The sequence below is a fragment of the Crotalus tigris genome, unplaced genomic scaffold (genome assembly GCF_016545835.1).
Source record: "Crotalus tigris isolate CLP2741 ecotype Arizona unplaced genomic scaffold, ASM1654583v1 scf7180000018825.4774228, whole genome shotgun sequence".
Taxonomy (NCBI): Eukaryota; Metazoa; Chordata; class Lepidosauria; order Squamata; family Viperidae; genus Crotalus; species Crotalus tigris.
Window position 1 is genome coordinate 3291300 of NW_024097215.1, and position 20731 is coordinate 3312030.

The 20731-nt window shown below is 39.9% G+C and overlaps 1 protein-coding gene across 7 annotated transcripts; it reads right to left on the bottom strand.

Moving 5' to 3' along the window:
* Positions 1-65: 65 nt before the first annotated feature.
* CCDC15 (coiled-coil domain containing 15) lies at positions 66-19414 on the bottom strand. Of its 7 annotated transcripts, none has more exons than XM_039356579.1 (11): positions 19392-19414; positions 14316-14523; positions 13528-13677; positions 12828-13010; positions 12578-12691; positions 11473-11613; positions 10678-10779; positions 9454-9557; positions 7454-7669; positions 5035-5183; positions 66-2799 (listed from the first exon to the last, which is right to left on the bottom strand). In XM_039356579.1, the coding sequence occupies exons 2-11, from the start codon at positions 14487-14489 to the stop codon at positions 2681-2683; spliced, it is 1452 nt and encodes a 483-aa protein (XP_039212513.1). In that variant the 5' UTR covers positions 14490-14523; positions 19392-19414; the 3' UTR covers positions 66-2680. The 7 variants fall into 7 exon arrangements, with proteins under 7 accessions (XP_039212513.1, XP_039212509.1, XP_039212510.1 ...); XM_039356575.1 differs by lacking the exon at positions 19392-19414 and adding an exon at positions 16052-16185; XM_039356576.1 differs by lacking the exon at positions 19392-19414 and adding an exon at positions 15950-16079.
* Positions 19415-20731: the final 1317 nt, after the last annotated feature.

A 20731-nucleotide genomic window follows, 5' to 3' on the forward strand; every position in this document is an offset into this window, starting at 1 on the left:
AAGTTGCTCTGGTCCTAACTACCAAGGTTACTTCAGGTGAGACAGAGAAGGCAATTTATTCGGGTGGGTGGGTGCGGACACCCAGCCAATAAATTCCACATTTTATAGCATAAACATTCCAGATCCAATATAGTATTATTGACATAGTCCACCATGTTGTACAGGCAGTGGAAATCAGCCATCAGAAATCAGACAGAGATTTTTCAGTATGGCTATGAGCCAAATCTAAGCTTTTATTTTTGTTTAAAGTTCTTCCATCTCTTGAATTCTTGAGATTCTGACCCTTGCTACCACATGTATCCATCTAATAGCATACAACCAAAATTTAAGCATGTTATTTATTTATACGGCCACCTGTCTCACAAAAGTAACTCTGGGTGGCCAAACCAAGGTAAAAATACAATATAAATACATTGTAAAAATGTTCCTCCGAAACACCATGCCATAAAAAACAAGGGCTGGATTCACAGAACACACCCATTCCAACCCAACCCCATTATATTTTGCTTCTTGTGTGAACCAGCTCATGCTTTCAAAGCAGTCTAGTATTATGGCTGGCTTTATCTGAATTCATATTGCACATTCTTGGTTTGAGATCCATAGCAGTCTGAATGAAATTGGATCCCAGAGGTAAATCTATTGTCTTGTTGACCAGGCAATAAATTAAAATATTAACAACTGAATAGTTTAGGATTAAAAAAAATTTTAAAATGTAAAACATTATAAAAATACAATAAAAATAAATAAAATTAAGAGTTGAGGAGAACAGGAGTCTCATTTGATATCATTCTTGTTTTACCTTGCATTTGCTTTTTATTGTACCTAAAATGTAGCTGTTTCAATAGAGAATCATATTTTTTTACATTGTTACCGACACTCTGTGCTAACTTACAAAGAATGTAATTTAGAGAAATGACACAGCAGTCTAATTCTATGATAGAAATATAGGTGAAGATGTAAGTTTCCAATACAACTTTTGCAAAGTATAATATATACCAGAGTACAGATCTTTAGTAGGAAAAAGCCAAGATAACTAAATACAGATGTATTTTTTCCACCCATTTAGAAAGTTATTGAGCTTTAAAATGGTACTAAAGTTACAGGACTAGACTGCCCTTGGAAATGAACTATCTGAAAAGACATAAAGACTTGCTATAACCATTAACTAGACTGAAGCAAGGTTTTTAACTGTTAATAATCCTGTTTTAATACTACCATTTAAATAAAATCCAAGGATAAAGTTAATATGCTTTATGGGGACTTAAAAATCTATGCTATTTTCCTATTTTATCAGTGGAACATGATACAGATATTTTAAGAAACCATAAGCCTGCATATTAATTCTGGAAGTCTAATACATCTACGGAAGAGAAAAGAAGAGTAGCAAATATTTTCACTATTGAGGATTTAATACTTATTTTGTTTTTTTTCAAGATTCTAGTAACCAACATTATCAACTATAGTGGTAATAACTGGAAGCGGTTTTGCACCTGTAATGCAATTTGGAACACTGTTAAGTCAATACTATTTTGTTATTTAAAAATCTTGGTTAAACAATGAACGAATATAGCATCTGAAACTATTTTTATACCATCACGTGTTGCAGGAAAAACACATAGACATTAAAAGTGCAATTATATGTTATAATCGCCTCAATTTCTATCGCTACATCATTTTTATATGCAATTCAATTTACAAGAAGCAGACATGGTTTGGCAGAAAATCTTTTTCATATGTTGTTATTCCCAGAATTCACAACAGATAAGCAGAATTGACAATAGATACTTGGATATAAAACATAAAACATTTTTATTGGAGTATGTTGGGATCAAGAACTGTTTCTCTGCACGTTACCTAACATTTATATCTGCAAAGCTTTAAAATTGGACAAGCTGACATAACAACCTTCTTGGTCAACATGCACCAGAGACTCAGTTTTAAAATTTCACTTTTTAAATATAAAGAGTTCAGAGGTATTTCTTGTTCAAATATGTATCCAAATAATAATAAAAATGCATAGACATGTGTGTCACTTCAAGGTTCTTAGTTGTTCTATGTCAAATGGGCAAATCACAAAACTCTCAGTCTACAGCCAACATCAAATTAGAAATAAGTTCTGTAGGAGAGACTCAATTCATTTTATTCTAGAAACTGAGTTACCTTCTCAGTTTCTTCAATGTGAATATTCCTTCATGTCTTGACACTGACTAAACATTGTCATGATTAGTAACAGTTCTGTTCTTTTGGAGTAATCCCTTTCAAAAGTTTTCCTAAAGACCAAGCTTTACATTTTACAAATCTTGGAGGAAGCAGGTATCTTGGTTTGAAATCCAACACAAGACAGAATATATCTCAATATCATATCCCACCCCCAAAGCACAAAACCTACCTAAACTTTGGGCACAACAAGTCTGATAAGCTGACAGATACAAATCTGGCTGGGCACAAAATTGATCTAAGAACGTGTCCCATCCATGAACAAATAACCAAGAATTTTGACAAATCCGTATCTTGTCGAAAACAAAACACAGATGATTAGTCTTGGAAAAGTAAACAAATGTGAGAAGACTTCCCTTCTGAATTTATTATTTTAATCCAACCCAGGATAAAATTCAGGAGTGATATGTTCATAGGCACCTAGACAAGGTTGAGAAGGAGGCACCGATTTCATAATTTTCTATCAGGAATTCTTAGAACGAGCATGTACCACAGCAAATGTATGGACGGAAAGCCTCGTGTTTGAGCCCCCGTCCAAAATATCGCAAGATGAGATGACATTTTGCAGAGCTTGAGCATACGCTGAAAGAGAAATTAGCTTTATTGTGATATAGAGTTTAAAAGGCAAAAGCAATGAAAAGTATGGTGGAGAATTATGTACTACTTAAAAAATAAGCACTTTGTTCTCTACAATGTAACAGGCTATACCACAGGTCGGCAACCTGCGGCTCCGGAGCCGCATGCGGCTCTTTGAGCCTTGCCCTGTGGCTCCCAGCCTCCTCTGCCTTTGCAGAGAGAGAGAGACAGAGAGAGGCAATTGCGCTTCCCTGCTTCAATCTCTCTCTCTCTCTGTGTGTGTGTGTTTGTGTTTTGTGTGTGTGTGTGTGTGTGTATGTGTAAAAGAGAGTGTACTCACATGTTCTCCGAGGAGCTGAAAAGCTTACTGGGCGGAGCTCCTCCCTTTGCTGCGTCTCTGCAGGAAGCAGGAAGCAGGAGAGGAGAGAGCTAGCTAGCCCAGCTAGGCTGACTCAGGAATTCTGGGAGTTGAAGTCCATGAGTCATAAAAGAGACGAGGTTGCCTACCCCTGATCTTGTTGGACAACAGCTTGAAGCTTGCCAGGTGAGCAGCAGATAGGAGAGGGGGGGGAGAAAGAGAGAGAGAGAAAGAGAGAGAGGGAGGGAGAGAGGAGAGAGAGAGAGAAAGAAAGAGAGTGGGGGAAGAGGAGTGGTAGACCAAGGGCAGATAGAGAGGGAGGGAGAGAGACAGAGAGAGAGAGAGATCCTCTTGACATCTAAAATGAAGATAACACTACATATATCCTTTTTTTAACCTGTGTGTGTATGTGTATGTGTGTGTGTGTATATATGCACACATACATACATACATATACATATATACACACACACACACACTCATACACACAAATACCCCCCCACACACACAAACACACACACCTATAATAAAGGTAAAAAAGGATATATGCAGTGTTATCTTCATTTTAGATATCAAAAGGGTTTTGCGGCTCCCAGTGTTTTGTCTTTGGTGGGAAACAGGTCCAAGTGGCTCTTTAAGTGTTTTGGGTTGCCTACCCCTGGGCTATACAGTCAATGTAGTAGTTCAAACAACGTTCGTGGATTTTACTATCATAAGATACTATCACAGGTTTAATCGTTGTTTTTTAAAAAATATGGCTGAGGAATTCTGCGAGTTGAAGTCCACAAGTCTTAAAGTTGCCAAGTTTGAAGACCCCTGGTTTAGAGAATGTCTTTTCTAAATGTCAATGTACCAAATTTTAGGAAGGTTGCAGTTGGGGCGGGACTTCCATTTTCACGGCTTTTGCTTTTCCCAATCATATCTTGTTGGTCAGTTAGTAACTGGATGCTGGTCTGAACAAATTTTTGACCTGACTCAGCACAGCAATTTATTTAATTTATATGGCCATTCAACTCACTCATCCCGACTCCAGGCAGCTTAGAGAATTTCTTATCTAACTGCATAGCTATGAGTTTTATCAGTCTGATAGCAAATGGTTTCTTTCTTTAGGTTGCACTGCTTGTCCATAAGAATCACTGTTCAAAGTCTTCACATTATAAACAAAGTCACGAATTAAAACCGTTCTTTATACAAAGGAGTTTCTCCAGAGGAGAAAACCTCCACCTGGTTTTACAATAATTAAAACAATTTACTACAGTATGAAGCAGCAGGGATTGTATGTGACCAAACAGAATGTACAGCTGTGGATAGGCAAAGAATGAAAGTTAAGTGTGAACAAATTCTATTGTGAAGTATAGGATCCTACTGTCTTACGCCCTTTATTTCAGGAGCTTTGAAAAGAAATATTGCTTTAAGCTCTGAATGAGCAATACCTGATTACAGCAGGCAATCTTGGGACCTAACTTTGCTTATAGCATACACCTACAGAATCTGGCTGTTCTTTATGTAGTATTTAACTGCCAACGTTTTTTTTAGCTGGTTACTACAATTGTAACTTAGGTTCAGAGCTCTCCCTTTCACAGAACTGAAATGCACTCAAATTGAAGCAGAGGCCGAATTTGTTTCAAATCTTATATCGACAACTGCAAGAGAAAAAGCATGGAGGAAGATATTTCACACAAACTGTAATTAAAAATACTTTCCCGGAGTTATGGCAGATTAGCAATATTATCTCACTCAATGTCAGTTTGCATATCTGTCACAGTGACATCTGAGTTGCCTCTTCTATTGCACCAGCTGTTTTAGAATATACTGAATAAAATCCAAATGAGGAGGACTGCTACTGAAAGCAATGGAGCAAGGGGGACTTCCAAATACGATACCTTTGTGGTTTCTGTAGAACATACAGTTGTTGGCACAGCTATCGGGATGAGTGTCCCAGAAATCTGACCCACAGAAGCACAAAGGAGGCAAATGTATATTATACATGTCAATCTTCTCTTGCATCTGGGCTCGTAATGCTTCCACGTATCTGCAAAACACATTTTTGTTTCTGTTCAGCAATAATTTCAAAGCCTTAGTGCTAGAATCAAATCTTCCGGCTGACCCAGAAATCTGCCCAGCATATTTCAACTATTTATTTTTCTCTTGCAACAAAGAAACAAAACCAAACAAGGAGCTATAAAGCTACTTAGGTTTATTAGGACACAAGCTTTTATGGACTAGAATCAAGTTTGCAAGATTCATAAAGTGTCGTTTTCAATCGGTGTGCCAATTAACATAAGCTCCTGAAATGTTTAATTATTAAAATTAAAGTAATTAAAATGTTAACATTAAATAATTTAATTGCTGTTTAAAAAATGCCCTGTATCATTACTTGGGACATCGTCAATCACTTAGTTACAGAAAAGGTACTGTCGTGGAAAAACCCCATGGAAAAAGACAAAAGACAAGCAACACAAAATAATAATTCTTACTTTAAGATTCAGAGGTTTATTTTTCTAATAATTTGGAACATAGCATAATAACACAACATCGCTTACATTAATAACCCATTGCAATGAGGGCCATATAGCATAGCAGATTCCAAAAGGACAGTTATAGGCCAATGGCAAATCAAACAGGTCCAGTCCCAACTCTTTATACCCTTTCTCGTTCTAAGACTAGTCAGATGGTCCGCTGACTTTTGCCTGACCTCCTGCTGACCGTCTGCTGAACATAACTTTCCACATACACCCGTGTACATTGTAACCCGCATCCATCAGCTACTTTCAGTTCCCTATTTCCTATTGTTCCAGTCCTTATGTTCTAAATATATTTGAAACAAGCAAGTTTGGCAAAATCATATTAAATAAAATACAATTGCAAACTGCAAAATTAAGCATAGCACAGACTTTGGTTTCAATACTTTGTCCATGAGGCCTGATTCAGTTTATCTGGGCCTAAACCTTGCATAAAAGAACAATAGCCAATATTTTCGTTTTCCACAGTACTGAAATCTAATATAATTGCAGTAAGTTCAAAATACAAACATCAGAGAAGAATCAGCAATATAATGTAGTCTGGATTTAATAGGTCAGCAAGATGAGACTCTGATTGTATTTTCATCCAGGCGTTATAGGCAATTACTATGGCAAATCTAGACAGCATACTAAAAAGGAGAGACATCACCCTGCCAACAAAAGTGTGTATAGCCCAGGCCATGGTTTTCCCAGTTGCAATGTATGGCTGTGAAAGTTGGACCATAAGAAAGGCTGAGCGCCAAAGAATTGAGGCCTTTGAACTATGGTGCTGGAGAAGACTCCTGCAAGTCCCCTGGACTGCAAGGCGTTCAAACCGGTCAGTCCTAGAAGAGATCAACCCCGACTGCTCTTTAGAAGGCCAGATCCTGAAGTTGAAACTCAAATACTTTGGCCACCTAATGAGAAGGAAGGACTCACTGGAGAAGGGCCTAATGCTAGGAAAGATTGAGGGCAATAGAAGAAAGGGACGACAGAGAATGAGATGGCTGGATGGAGTCACTGAAGCAGTAGATGTGAGCTTAAATGGACTCCAGAAGATGGTAAAGGACAGGAAGACCTGGAGGAACGTTGTCCATGGGGTCGCGATGGGTCGGACACGACTTCGCAATTAACAACAACAACAAGAAGAAATAACAGACATCCCCTCTCCCCTACTGTGATCTTTTAAATCAGGCTATACCGCATATCTGAAATGCTTGAAAAAAATTTGGGAAAGGCACAACCGTCTAAATGTCCTCTCTCTTACTGATAGCTTCCTCACTTCCAATCATACAGATGCCCACAGAAGATTGCTGCAAGTGAATTGATGGGCTCATATAGAGGCAGGGATTTCTTGTATTCATGTTCTACCATGGATGTAGGGCCTCAGGTGATCTCTGGTCATTCTGCCCGTCCATAATCACATGCTGATGCTGTGCCTGACCATTCCTCCAACTGTCAGCCCTACAACTATCACCAACTTACTGTGATAAACTGGAGCAGGATAAGCAACTGAAAAGGTTGGTTGGAAGCATCTGCAAGCATTTTGACCAGGTACTGGTGTGTTTGCTGGTTTAGCAACTTGATATAATTCTTAGAAATACTCAACACCTGGAGACATTCATTTGCCTTTGACTATGCTACTCATCAGTTATCTCCCGGATAGATACTAGAGGGTAGAAAGGACCTTGGCCTTTAGGCTTTGTTAAGAGCTAGACTAGGTGAATGTTTGTTCTGGTCTGGCAGCGCTTGTAAATGCATGTTTATTGGACCCTAACCTTCCACTGATACTTTAACTCACCTAGAATATTCTTTATTTTTTTGTACTCTTTCCACTAGTTTTTTCTTTTCTTCTGGGTCTTCCAATTTCAATTGTTGTAGTTTTTCACATGTTTTTCCCCTGGGCTTAGCATTTTTTTGTGAAGCCATCTCCTGTGTCCTTTTCTCCTTTGCTCGCTGTGCTTCCTGTATCCTCTGTTCCTCTGCACGGCGCCGATACTCCTTTTCTTTCCTAATTCTGTGGCAGATAAAATTTCCAATCATTCTACGTTAGTTATTGGAGTACAGAATCAAAAGTTAGAGGAACACAACTGTCCATTCTATTTAGCTGTCAAATTTCTATATGAAATAAAGAGAAGATTAAAAAAGCTGGTTAAAAGATATTACTGCTACTTTAGTTTCAGCAAAGATTGAAAACGTAGCAATCAGCTTTGTATCTTTATTTAGCATTTTTCTGTATGGTATACTTGATTGTGTATTTCACATTACAACTCCCCCCCCCCCTTACCTACAAATGTTTGGCTTCTAACCAGCTATACATTAGAACAAAACAAAACAAAACAAATCTCCAAATAGCAAATGTAAAAGAGCAGCTAGGGGACCATGAAAATAAAACTTGTGGAGAAAGAAAGAGCTTCTAATGATAAACCCTGACAAAAAGAGTATTCCAGCTAGAGCATTCTGTATACAGGAATGGTACAACGTAGGGCTTTCATTATAAAACCATAAAAGTTCAGTCAAATTCATGAAGGATGTGTCTCTCACAGTATATAGTCACACAATTAATGAAAATAGCCATATTCAGAAGAAAGATATTCCCAAATATTAGTCAATCGGGCACAAGCAAGTTATTGCTTTTATGCAATTTCTTGACGTCCTAGAGGGATCTGGTTAGTCACTGCATGAAACAGAATGGTGGGTGAAATCGACCTTCAGCCCAAATCATCAGAAGGTAATTGCGTAGCTGCTGCCAGCTTAGTAAATCAAAAGCTCTTCAAATCGATGGAAAAACACAAGAATTTAAAGGAAAAATATTTGTTTTAGAAAACCACACTGCTTAAGAAAATGTAGCTGTTTAACTCTGCTGTTTCTCCCCCTTAGGCAATCTCTTTAAAACTCAATATTTGTCCAGACTTTACTGCATCATTGTAAAGTTTTCACTGGTAAAATGCTATGGGAGCAAGGGCAAGTTAACCGTATACTCACAATAAAGGGCAGAATTCTCTCCTATATAAAAAGGCTCTGCCAAGAAGGAATTTATCATAAGAGAAGACTCCTCAGGTATTATGAGAAAGTGAACCTCTGCTTCAATGTACAACTTGCTCAGGTGACCTAAGATTCTTTTACCACTTTATTTTTTAAACTATATTCGATAAAAGAAATTTCCTCTGGAGTCCAGATGTGCTTTAAAAAAATGACAATGGCATAGCTTGGCCCCATTTTTTTTTTAAATTTCATTTTAGTGTAGTTCAAATGAGATACTATTGCACCAAGGCCCCATAACTATGACAGGAAAGGGAAAGCTATAGGTCAGAACAGATGTATTGCCAGCTGTCAGTTATTTCTGATACTCTCCTGGCCACTAAAAGGAATGAAATGTGAAGCCGGTGTGCTGAACAGTAGAATGACACTCTGGTCTTTATTTTTGAGCTCCATAAAGACATTTTTAGAAACCAAAAATGAGTGGCTAACACCCAGTAGTTCCTTAGACTGATTTTTCTTTCAAAAGTATAGAGTGATATTATTTGCATCTTTACTTTCATAGCACAAGTTGAAACGATTCATTTTATCTCCCCAAATATGCTAAGAAAAAAGAAAAAAAAAAGTACTAAGACTGCTGAATTGGAAAGGCTGACCACAAGGAGAAAATGTTCTCAAATAACATTTCTATTAAGTAGAGAACTTTAATTAAAATCAGAAGCCCTTCATCCGTTACCTACTTATGCAAAGGTACATTAACCATCATTTTTTACATTCCAGAAATTATAGCCAAAAAAGAACGGTCATCTACTGAATGTGTACCTGTCCATTTTCCTCTGCCATTCCTTCTGTCTTTGCTGTTCCTTCACTTGTTCTCTTTCGATATCCATGAAGAGGCGCCTATACCTCAGATACTGGCTTTGGTGCTACAGAAAAAAAAAGAAAGAGTTTTAGTTTGATTCTAATGCTGGATCGTGCTATTCCATATACCATTGAGAAAATTTTGACTTCATTCTTCTTCCTGATGACAGCAAAGGCATATAAATACAGCAAGGCCCAGATCAGTGATTTCACCTGGACCACCTGCCATTTGTTTGTGTTCTCAGTGGTTACATTTACAGTATATATTCTCATGAAATAATTAGATGAAGAATTAATGCATGATGAACCAGTATATTTTTCCTTTCCTTAGAATCTCATCTGAATCCTATTAGATTGCAAGTCAGTGGGCAGGAACTATGTTTTTAAATTTTTGTAAGGTTTCTCAAATGTATCATTAAACTCAGCACATAATATACAATTTATCTCTAGCTTTATTAACACAAAAAGTGTAAAATTTAATGTCTTTTTCCCTCCAACCAAGGTACCTGGGCATTCCACATAAGAGATAGAAAATCTAGAAGTTAACTTTAGCCTATTTTTGAAAAATAAAAATTGTCTATCCTGATATTGTTTGGATTTGTTTTTCACATACCTGTTCACACACATGCATGAATTGGGACATTAGCTATCTCTGTGTTATCTTACAGTTTAAAAATTCTAGTGCTTCCTCTTTTTAGCATTCAATAATTAAGGAGTTTCATTGATATACATATTACAAGGTTATACGGTATCCTTATAATTTATTGGAGAAGTTCACCAAATAGATCTCTTCAGTTAGAATTCATTCTGCCGGCTAGTAATTAGACCACAATTAAATAAAGACACCCACAAATTTGCTCCTAGCAACTGCACACAGGAAATCTTGGCACTGTTACACAAAGTTTGTCACTGCCATTTTCAAAGATATATATTAAATTTTCATTATCCAGCCTTACTATCAGCCTTGGAATTCTTAGACAGCCTATCCAAGTTGACTTATACTGATTTTGGTAACATCTAGGATAGGGCCAAGCTGCCTAGTGCTGCCACCTATGGATAGAAACATTAATTCTAATCTTTACTCAGCGATCAGGAATGAGATGCATAATTAGGTACCTGATCAAAGGAATCTCCCTTTCAGTTATCATAATATTGAATAAGGTAAATTCATGTAAGACTATATACCTGCTTCTTCGATTGTTCCTCCTCCATTCCAGGCCAGAATATATGAACAGCCTGAGCCTCAGTATCAGCTGGATCATTACCTTTCAAGGCCTCATTATTTACCTGGAAAAAAGAAAACAAACCAAGAGAGTAAGCCTCAGAAACAGTCATGCATGTGATCATAAAAGGCTCCGCTGAAACCTGGATAGATTTTTCTTCATTTTTTTTCCAAGATGTTTCTTGCACGTTATGCAACAGTGCAAACTTTAACATACCCACACTATCAAGGGACGAATAAGATACCCCACATCCTCTTACTATTATTAATATATTAATATGAAAATAGGTGTTTTTTTTGGTTTTGATGAGCAGCTATACAGTATTGTACCAAATCCTCAATCTCTAGACTGTAGCCCAATGCGGAGCCATCTTAGAATGCTACTGGCTCCCTGGGACTCCCAAGCCTAGTGACATAACCAGGTCTTGAGCGACTTCTAACAGGGATGGAGTTAACTTTGTGGGAGGGGAGGGAGAGAGAATGTTGCATAAGGCAGATGACATGGCAGAGAATACCCATTTTCTTGGGACTACCAAATGTAAAACCCTAGCAGATGGTTAAGTTGAACTAGATGTTAGTTACAAGTAAAGCACTGTGAAGCGGTATATAAGTCTGCTGTTGCTATTGCTGCTTGCACATGTCTTTGATTTCTCGTGTAATCTTGCCTCAAGGCAGCTTAAGGCAATACCATATATGTGATGTGCCCTTGTTATCTTTTTTTCATTTTCCCTACAAGTTACATAGTTGAGAAGTCTTACTTTTTGAAATTCTGTGTTGTCCCAATTCCTTCCCTCTTGTTCTTGAAGTTCTGCTGGAAGATCATGGTGTCCCTTCAGAGGAAGTTCTCCCATATCACCCTCTTCTGGGCTTAGAGCAGTTGTGTTGCAAGGTTCTGAGTTCTAAAAAAAAACCAGACATTCTATCCAAAGGTTTTGTATAAATTCATATACAAGCTGGCTGCCATCAATAACCCTAAACTGCAACTGCGGTCTTCAAAAATTATAAAAAATATAGAACAAACTACAAGATAGACACATCTAGCAAGAACAGCGAAGAGCCTGTGTGTTCCTGGACACACTTCTTTTAAAGTTGGAGGTAGCCAGGTAATTATAAATAATGCTTGGCACATGAAAAGGATGCTAACTCAGCTTCATGAAAGAATACTAAAAAGCAGTTTGTATATATATCTAAACAAACACTCAGATTCAGTAAGGACCTCATTTGAATCCTGTCTAGGTTTGAGCAACATGAAAGGAAGTCAGGTGTCAAATCGAATGACAGACCTCTGTTCACTGAGTTTTCTGCAAATCCACGTGGAGATGTGTCCCTCCAAGATTGCATAGTATTTTGGTGCAAGGAAGATCCTTCTCTAACCTAATAACTTGCAGTTGATTTGCAACTGCATTTGCCAGAATTTTCAACCAGGATATCTACTCCTATTTCTTGGAGCTGTGATGGCACAGTGGTTAGAATGCAGTATTCTAGGCTAACTCCACCCAATGCCAGGAGTTTGATCCTGACCGGCTCAAGGTTGACGCAGCCTTTCATCCTTCTGAGTTTGGTAAAATGAGGACCCAGATTGTTAGGGGCAATAGGCTGACTCTGTAAACCGCTTAGAGAGGGCTGTAAAGCACTGTGAAACGCTATCTAAGTCTAAGTGCTATTGCTGTTCAAAAGTAGACGGAAGCTTCAGTGTGGTAACCAGGGCTTGCAGTTGCCTAAATGTCCAATTTTCCTGCCATGCCTTGAGTTACTATTCTAAGGAAAACTTAGTAAATGGAAATTTTATTCCCCGCTCTACAGCCAAATAAGTACTACAGTTCTTAGCATGCAGGACATTATAAGCATATCTGTACTAGTGACCTGTCTTTTTGGAGGATTCTGACGAGCATCTCCTGGATGTTCTGAAACATTTCCTTCTGGAATAGCTTTTCGAGAAGCCAGTTTGTGACGGACCTGTTGCACCGTTTTCCTTACCTGAAAGAAGAGATTTATACAAGGAAGCAGACAGTATGCATTATAAACTGGGTTTACTTGTCATTAAGTGTATTAATGTATTAATACTTAATTAAAGTATTAAGTCAGAGAACTGAAAACAGAAAAAAACATTTACAGTTTTGGCTAGCTCTGAGAACTGCTCCGGTTCATAATCAGCTTGTTGTAGATAGGCGACTTTGTCATTAGAATTGCCAATGGCAGAATCCCTGGTATATCTGTAGAGGCATGTATTTTTCTTAGGGGTCAGCCGCAACGCAGAATCTGAAAACCCTATAATAACAGAGCTTTCTTTCAGGGCCTATCAAAGGAGAAAAAAAGTGTGAGAGTGAGCTGCATACAAACTTAAAATGACAATGAGAAAGAAGCAGGTATCAAATAATTGAAAAGCAAAAAAATACTGTAAAAAGAGATCAACAGTTTTAAACTGCAGCAGATACATATGATTAAAAATAATCTTTGAAATATTTTATTGACAAATAGATTCTAGTAAATAGTTTTCTTAACTATTTGGGAAACAGCTATCTGAGAATTAAATTGCAGTAAATATGAATTAAAATAATCTCAAGCATCAGTTGAAATATGTAATTAAGTAGCCTGGGGAACTAAGGAGTGGTGTAGATCTTTTAAAATTCAAAAATCAAGACTACCCAACACTTTTGTTATTTATGTTAAAATAATTACATTTATGGTAAGAAAATAAACAGACCAATTACAACAACAGTACTCCCCAAACTAAACTGATGCCTTTTTATGCCAGAGAAATTTAGTTTTCAAGAAGAAATTCACAGACATATTTCACAGAAATAGAACCTTACAGCTTCGTAAGAGGTCTTCAACTGTTGTTTCCTCTTTAGATTAACACGTTGGTTCACCCTGTGTTTTACTTCCTGCTGAAAGCGTTTCAATGTTTTTTCTTTTTCTTTTTGTTGTTCTTTGTATACTTTTTCAACCTGAATAGCTGTGGCCTATAGAAATAATTAGCATTAAAACAGATAAACAAGGGAACCAGACTTCAAAACAGTATCACGTTAGTTGTTACTGTTTACTAGTTTTGCTAATACAACAATCTTGTCTTTATGAAAGCATTCTTAGGATCACTTTGTAATAGGTAGGTCCTATTAATACTGAAGACACACACTATACACTTTTGATTTGTACCATTAACCCAAATCGATGATAAGGATTGTAATTTAAACATAACACCAATCAGTGGCCTTCCAGATGTTAGATTCCAGTATCTCTGGGACTTAACCAGAATGGCCTATTATCAGAGATGACAGGAATTGGAGTCTAACAGCAATTGCAGGGCTACATACTCCATTTAGCTTAATTAAAAGGAAAGGAGTAAATCACAGCCTAAAAACTATAAAGTTGTTTTGATGTTTACTATTCAAAAGTATATTGCCATTACAGAATCCCTCTGAACAGAAATAGTTGTTAGATAACTACGGTACAGCTTGAAGAAGTTTTAGATTCCATCTCCAAAACCTGAGAAATATGAGATTTCATTGAACCACTGCCAGTTGGAGTAGAAAGTGAACCAGATGGTTTAATAGTCTGAATTTTTGATATTGATTTAGGTAACTTGATACGTAATACTCACAAAAGCTGGGCTCTCTTCTCCATCATCTTGGGCGCTCTCTACCCAGGCCCCAACAGGTGCTATACACTGAGTTCTTCCTGCTAATACATTCCAGTTGGCTGATGGAGGCCTCAATTTAGTCTGTGCAATTTTCTGGGGACCATGTTGTTGCAGCCCCTTCTTGGGAGGTACCATCTTAGCAACAAGACAGCAGTAAGGCTAGGGTTTCCTGTGGAAAGATACGATTATGTTCAACAAGCATTAGATTATAAGGGGGAAAAAAACCCTAGCTCTATTTATGTGCCAGCATCATCTATCAGTAAAGTCTATCTCATTATGTGAAATCCCCTTAAAACTTTAATTAAAATAGAATTAGGTCTTCCTAACTGGCTGGGAGAAAAAAAGTGGGGGGGGGGGGTGAAAAGAAGGTATCACCAGAGATTTAAAGACCATGGGCCTTATGGAACAGAGGTAAATAGAATTCTTTTCTTTGTTTTTTTTTTGGGGGGGGATATGTATGCACAGTATACCCTTTCCCCATGTTGTGCTCTATGGCAAAAAGGTGGGACGTAACATTTAAAAATTACATAGATGCACTGCTCATTTGCTTGAATGTCTGCAGGCCTGTCCACACACCTGTAAACAATAAACATCTGAACAATTCTCAGCATTAACAGTGCCATTTTCTGCAAGGAACGTTATTAAAAGATGGGGCACAGTATATAAATAGAGGCAGCCAGGTAAGAACACAAGCAAGTGCAGGCATCACATGAAAACACTGCATTGGGGCTGCATTGTTGCTCCCCTCTGGGAGGAGGTTTCAAAGTATTTCCAGCAGGATTCTGTAATAGCTTTGTTCCCTATGCCATCCCTCTGGGAAACTTGCAAGATTCATTTTTCTCCCCATACATCCGAACTGGATTGTGTTATTTCTGTGTCATAGAATATATGGGGGTATATGCATAATTATTATTTTTGTCATATTTATGCAGTGCATATTGGAGGTGGGTACCTTGTGAGAGTTGTAGACAACAGACACCTCATTTTAATGTATGCTGATTAATATACATTTAAAGTAACAAGATTCTATTCTATTCCCCATTCCATATTCTATTCTATTCCATATTTTCTATTCTATTCCATATTTTCTATTCTATTCCATATTTTCTATTCTGTTCTATTCTATTCCACTCCATATTTTCTGTTCTATTCTATTCTATTCTATTCTATTCTATTCTATTCTATTCTATTCTATTCTATTCTATTCTATTCCCTATTCTATTCCTTATTCTATTCCCTTCCCTATATTCTATCCTATCCCCTATTTCTCCAGTTACCTCCTTCTGGCCCCATGCCACCCTCCAAAGCTCCTAAATATGCTTTCTTCCCAACCTTTTGTATACCGAGGGAGATTTCTGCGAGGCGGTGGGAGGGTCGCCATCACCGGGCTGCACCCGCCGCCCGGAGAACCCACTGGGAAGCTCCCTCGTTCCGGTCCCGGGCCCATAAGCTGCCTGCGCAGCCCGCGGGGAACCTTCCCACCTGTCCACAACAGCCCCCGCAGGAAAGATCGGGTTCACGCCATCCCAGAGGCCGACTTTCGTCCCGCGGCTTCCCCGTCCTGCCTAGGATTCGGACTCGGAGTCAACCGTTACCATGTCAACCCCTCCTCCCGCGAGATTTGGCACCGGTACCGCTTGACCTCTGACGCCGCTGCCATGGCAACCGGTCCCCCCCACTCACGCCTCTTTCCTCACCCCCGCTTCGCTTCTTTCTCTCTCTCTCTCTCTCTCTCTCTCTCGCTCTCTCTCTCTCTCCCCAACCGTCGTTTTAAAACCTCGCGCCACTTCCGCTTCAACCGCGCGGTGACTCCTCCCTGTCTTCCACCGGGCACCAATCCAAGCGGACAGGTGGCAGTGACGTCATAGTTAAGCCAGGTCCAGCCATGTAATTGGTCGGTATTCTCTTACTTACAGCCTTTGGTCACGCTTGGAGAAGGAGGATCCATTTGAAGTTTGACCCCGCCCTTTAACTCAAGGCCGCTCCTACCGAGTTTTGGTTCCGCCAATCAGCTGCCTGGGTTTAAATGAAAGGCAGCGTCTCACTTTCGCTGCTGAAGCTGTTACAGCGGAGCTGATAGGCTGGGTAGCACGAACGCATAAAGAGAGTTGGGGATGAGTTAGGAAGGGCTATAAAAATACAGGCGGCCGCTAGAGGGGACTAGAGAGATTCAGAAAACGGCTGTTGATTGCCCTCTAGGCGTGATTTGGAGTTTTGCAATGCAGCCCAGACTTGAGTTGCCCCCGGTAGAATTCAGACGTATGTGCATCTTAATTATAACCCTGAGTCAATCTGCTACAGCGTGCAAATTTCAAGTTGCTTTTCAACTGCTCTGACATCTTGGAAAAAGATTCCAACTAATAACTTCTGATAGACGATGGATCGATGGATAGAAGATAAATAGATAGATAATAGAAGAGATAGATGATAGACAGACACAGATGGATCAATGGATAGAAGATAGATAATAGATAAATAGAAGAGATAGACAATAGATGATTGATAGATAATAGATAGGTAGATAGATGGTAGATAGAAGATAAATGGATGGATGGATTATAGAAAGGTAGATAGATAGCTAGATGATAGATAGGCTAGACGGATAGATGGTCAGATCGACGGATTGATGGATAGATAAATAATAAATAGGTAGATAGATGGTAGATAGAAGATAAATGGATGGATGATATATAGACAGATAGATGGTCAGATCGATGGACTGATGGATAGATACATAATAGGTAGATAGATAGATGGTAGATAGATAGAAGATAGATAAATGGATGGATGGATTATAGATAGAAAGATAGCTGGTAGATAAATAGATAATAGGTAGATAGGTAGATAGGCTAGACGGATAGATAGATGGATAGATCGACGGATAGATGGATAGATAAATAATAGATACTGACAGATCGATGGATAGAAGATAGACAGACAGACAGACAAACAGATATAGATTGAAAGCTTTTATGAAAATGAAAAGTGGAAAAAGAATTTCATTGGAGGTTTATTTTGATAGAACGGGACATTTCTGAATACACCACCAAACCTTAAATCCTTGGAAAAGAAGATCCTCAGTTCTTGTGGAAAAATAAAGCCTTAAAAAAATATAAGGACTTTTACGAAATTCCATGGGTGAAAGAGAGATCTTTATTTTTGCGCAAAAGGTTCAGAAGTGATTTAACAATCAACAAATTTCTGAACAAGGGGGAAGGTCTAAACTAAAGCTTTATAGGTTTCTTTTTCTCAGGAACAAAGGAAGCATAGATGGAATCTTACATTGTATATGGAATCTACTTTGTGTAACATTCAGATAGTTTCTCACACGTTAGCTCCATTTCTCGTGGAATACAATGAAGGCAGTTTTTATTTTTATACAATGTTTCTAAATATGCATTAGGTCATTCACATACTGTTAATACAGCTTTTGCTAACACAGCTTTCTTTCAGAGATTATGCAGACACATGATTTTTGCTTTTAGTAATTTTTCATTATTATTATTTTACTTTATTCTTCTTTATTTTATGTTATTCTATTTCTTTCCCACTTTACAGTGACTTCGGCAAAGAGCAGGAGCACACGGTGCCCAACAGGTTCAAGCTGCTGACTCAGGATCACAAATATAGTCAAGGAAGCCTTGGAAGTGGTTTCAAATATTTTGCTTTTTTAACACAATAAGTGTCACATCTTCCAAGCATAGCCCAGCTGCAGCAGTTTGTACAATTCAAATCATAATACAGTTCTAAAGATACAATACATAAAAGCATCATCCAATATTTTAAGGATGATAAAAAGTCACATAATCATAAAAATTGCAAAAAGCAACCAGACAATACCATGATGGGTTAAATGGTTCACTAATTTAAAATGACATTTTTGATAAAAAGGTAAGGTGCAAAAGTAACCACAGTTGACATCGAAAGAAAACACAACTTCAGTGTTCAGATACATGAATATCACAACAGATTATCTCTTGGTGAAGAGATGGTGATTTAAGAAAGGATACATAAAAACAAGCAAAGACAAGATACCATAAGCATCACAACTACTTAACAGTAAATCTGGAGTAAAACTCAATTGTATTACAAAAAATACACGTCAAACAGAATGTTACCCAGCTGAATCCCATTTAGAGATATTTCAGGAACAAAAAGACAAATGTGTATGACAAAAGGAATCAAAATTCTTGAGGTGACCGCCACATACTGTGTGTCATGATTAACATTTATCAGTCAACACAGAACTTACACATTTTAAACAACAGCAAAGGATAAAATTATTCCAAATAGAAATCTTTTATCAATCACTGGCCACGCAAGACATTAAAAAGAGCTGTTGAGGTTTTCTTTCTGGTTCTGAGAATTTATGCTGTACATAAATTTACGCCAGACAGAAAACTATAAAATCTATTATTAATGACCGGCACCCCCAGCATTAAAAAGGGCCATTGAGATGTTTTCTGGTTCTTAGAACCAACATCGTGCCTAAATTAAGCCAGGCAAGAAATCTACTCAGGATTTCAATGGCCACATCTAGAATTTAAAAGGGTCACACAGATTTATTTTCCAGTTCGAGGACATAATGTCTCACGCTAGCAAAAAACTAGTTATTAATACGTCGTATTAAAGTGCGTCACCAGGTTTACTTTGGTGCCAAGAGATCTGGCTGCAGCTGACATTATTTCTCAGGGTATGAAGGTGGGAGGAAAGCGATCCAAAAGGATTCCCTTCCAGTTTGAGACTCTGCTGGGGATCCTCAGGCATCGGAGGAGGCTTGTAGTTGAGCGCTGTTTGCTCCTCCCGTGTGATTCGCCCCGGCTGCTCACTCAGGGACCAAAAGGGTCCCCCTCCCAGTGTGAGCCTCACAGAGTGTCTGCTCAGGGACGGAAGGGGCCTGGGGGCTGACGGCCGCCTTCTCATTCAGGGTGAGGGTCACAGAGTGGTAACTCAGGGACTGAAAGGCCCCCATCAGGAAGGAATGGGATGTTTAGGCCTGAACCCTTGCCCACGCGTCCTTCGCCCCCTGCCACTCACCTCAGCCCATTTACAGCCAGCTTTCCTCCTCCGCTGCCCCCCCCAGCCATTCTCCACAGCCAATGGGAGGGGCAATCACAGGGGCTGGGGGGGGCAGCTGTGAGGCAAGATTCTTTTAAAGCTGCTCTGCAGGTTTTGGGTCCTTGCAGCTCTGTCGCAGAATCGGAAGGAGGAGGAGTGGCAGCAGGAGTAGCAGCCACTAGTGCCACTTGGGGGGGGGATAGTCAGGCAAGAGTATGTTGGGGGGGATGAGGGAGGGAAGGAGGGGTGCCTCAAGGGGGCTTCACAAACACAGCTTGACTCACAACTCAAAGGAAAGAGGACGAGCAAGGTCGCAGCAGCTTCTGCCATTGCCAGGGGTGGGGTGGGGGGGGGCACACAGGCAAACAGCAAGGCCAGCACTTCCCTCCCACGACGGCGCACGCAGTCCCATCAGCCCCAGCCCTTCCCATTTGCCCACGCTTCCCTCCCACGACGGCGCACGCAGTCCCATCAGCCCCAGCCCTTCCCATTTGCCCACGCTTCCCTCTCACGACGGCGCACGCAGTCCCATCAGCCCCAGCCCTTCCCATTTCCCCACCCTTCCCTCCCTCGATGGCGCACGCAGTCCCATCAGCCCCAGCCCTTCCCATTTACCCACGCTTCCCTCCGACGGCGCACGCAGTTCCATCAGCCCCAGCCCTTCCCATTTGCCCACGCTTCCCTCCCACGACGGCGCACGCAGTCCCATCACCCCCAGCCCTTGCCATTTACCCGCGCTTCACGCTGCCCTTGCTGTTTGCCTGAGCACCCCCCCCCCCAGTCCACCCTTGGCAATGGCAGAAGCTGCTCCGACCTTGCTCTTCCTCTTTCGTCTCAGTTGTTTGTGAAGCCTCCTTGAGGCACCCCTTCCTCCCTCCCTCATCCCCCCAACATACTCTTGCCTGGCTGCCCCCCCCCCAAGTGGCACCAGTGGCTGCTACTCCTGCTGCCACTCTTCCTCCTTCCGATTCTGGCGACAGAGCTGCAAGGCCCCAAAAGCTGCAGAGCAGCCCCAGCTGCTCACTCAGGGATCAAGACTCAAAAGGAGGAGGAGTGGCAGCAGGAGTAGCAGCCACTGGAGCCACTTGGGGGGGGGGATAGTCAGGCAAGAGTATGTTGGGGGGGATGAGGGAGGGAAGGAGGGGTGCCTCAAGGGGGCTTCACAAACACAGCTTGACTTGCAACTCAAACGAAAGAGGACGAGCAAGGTCGGAGCAGCTTCTGCCATTGCCAGGGGTGGGGGGGGCACACAGGCAAACAGCAAGGCCAGCACTTCCCTCCCACAACGGCGCACGCAGTCCCATCAGCCCCAGCCCTTG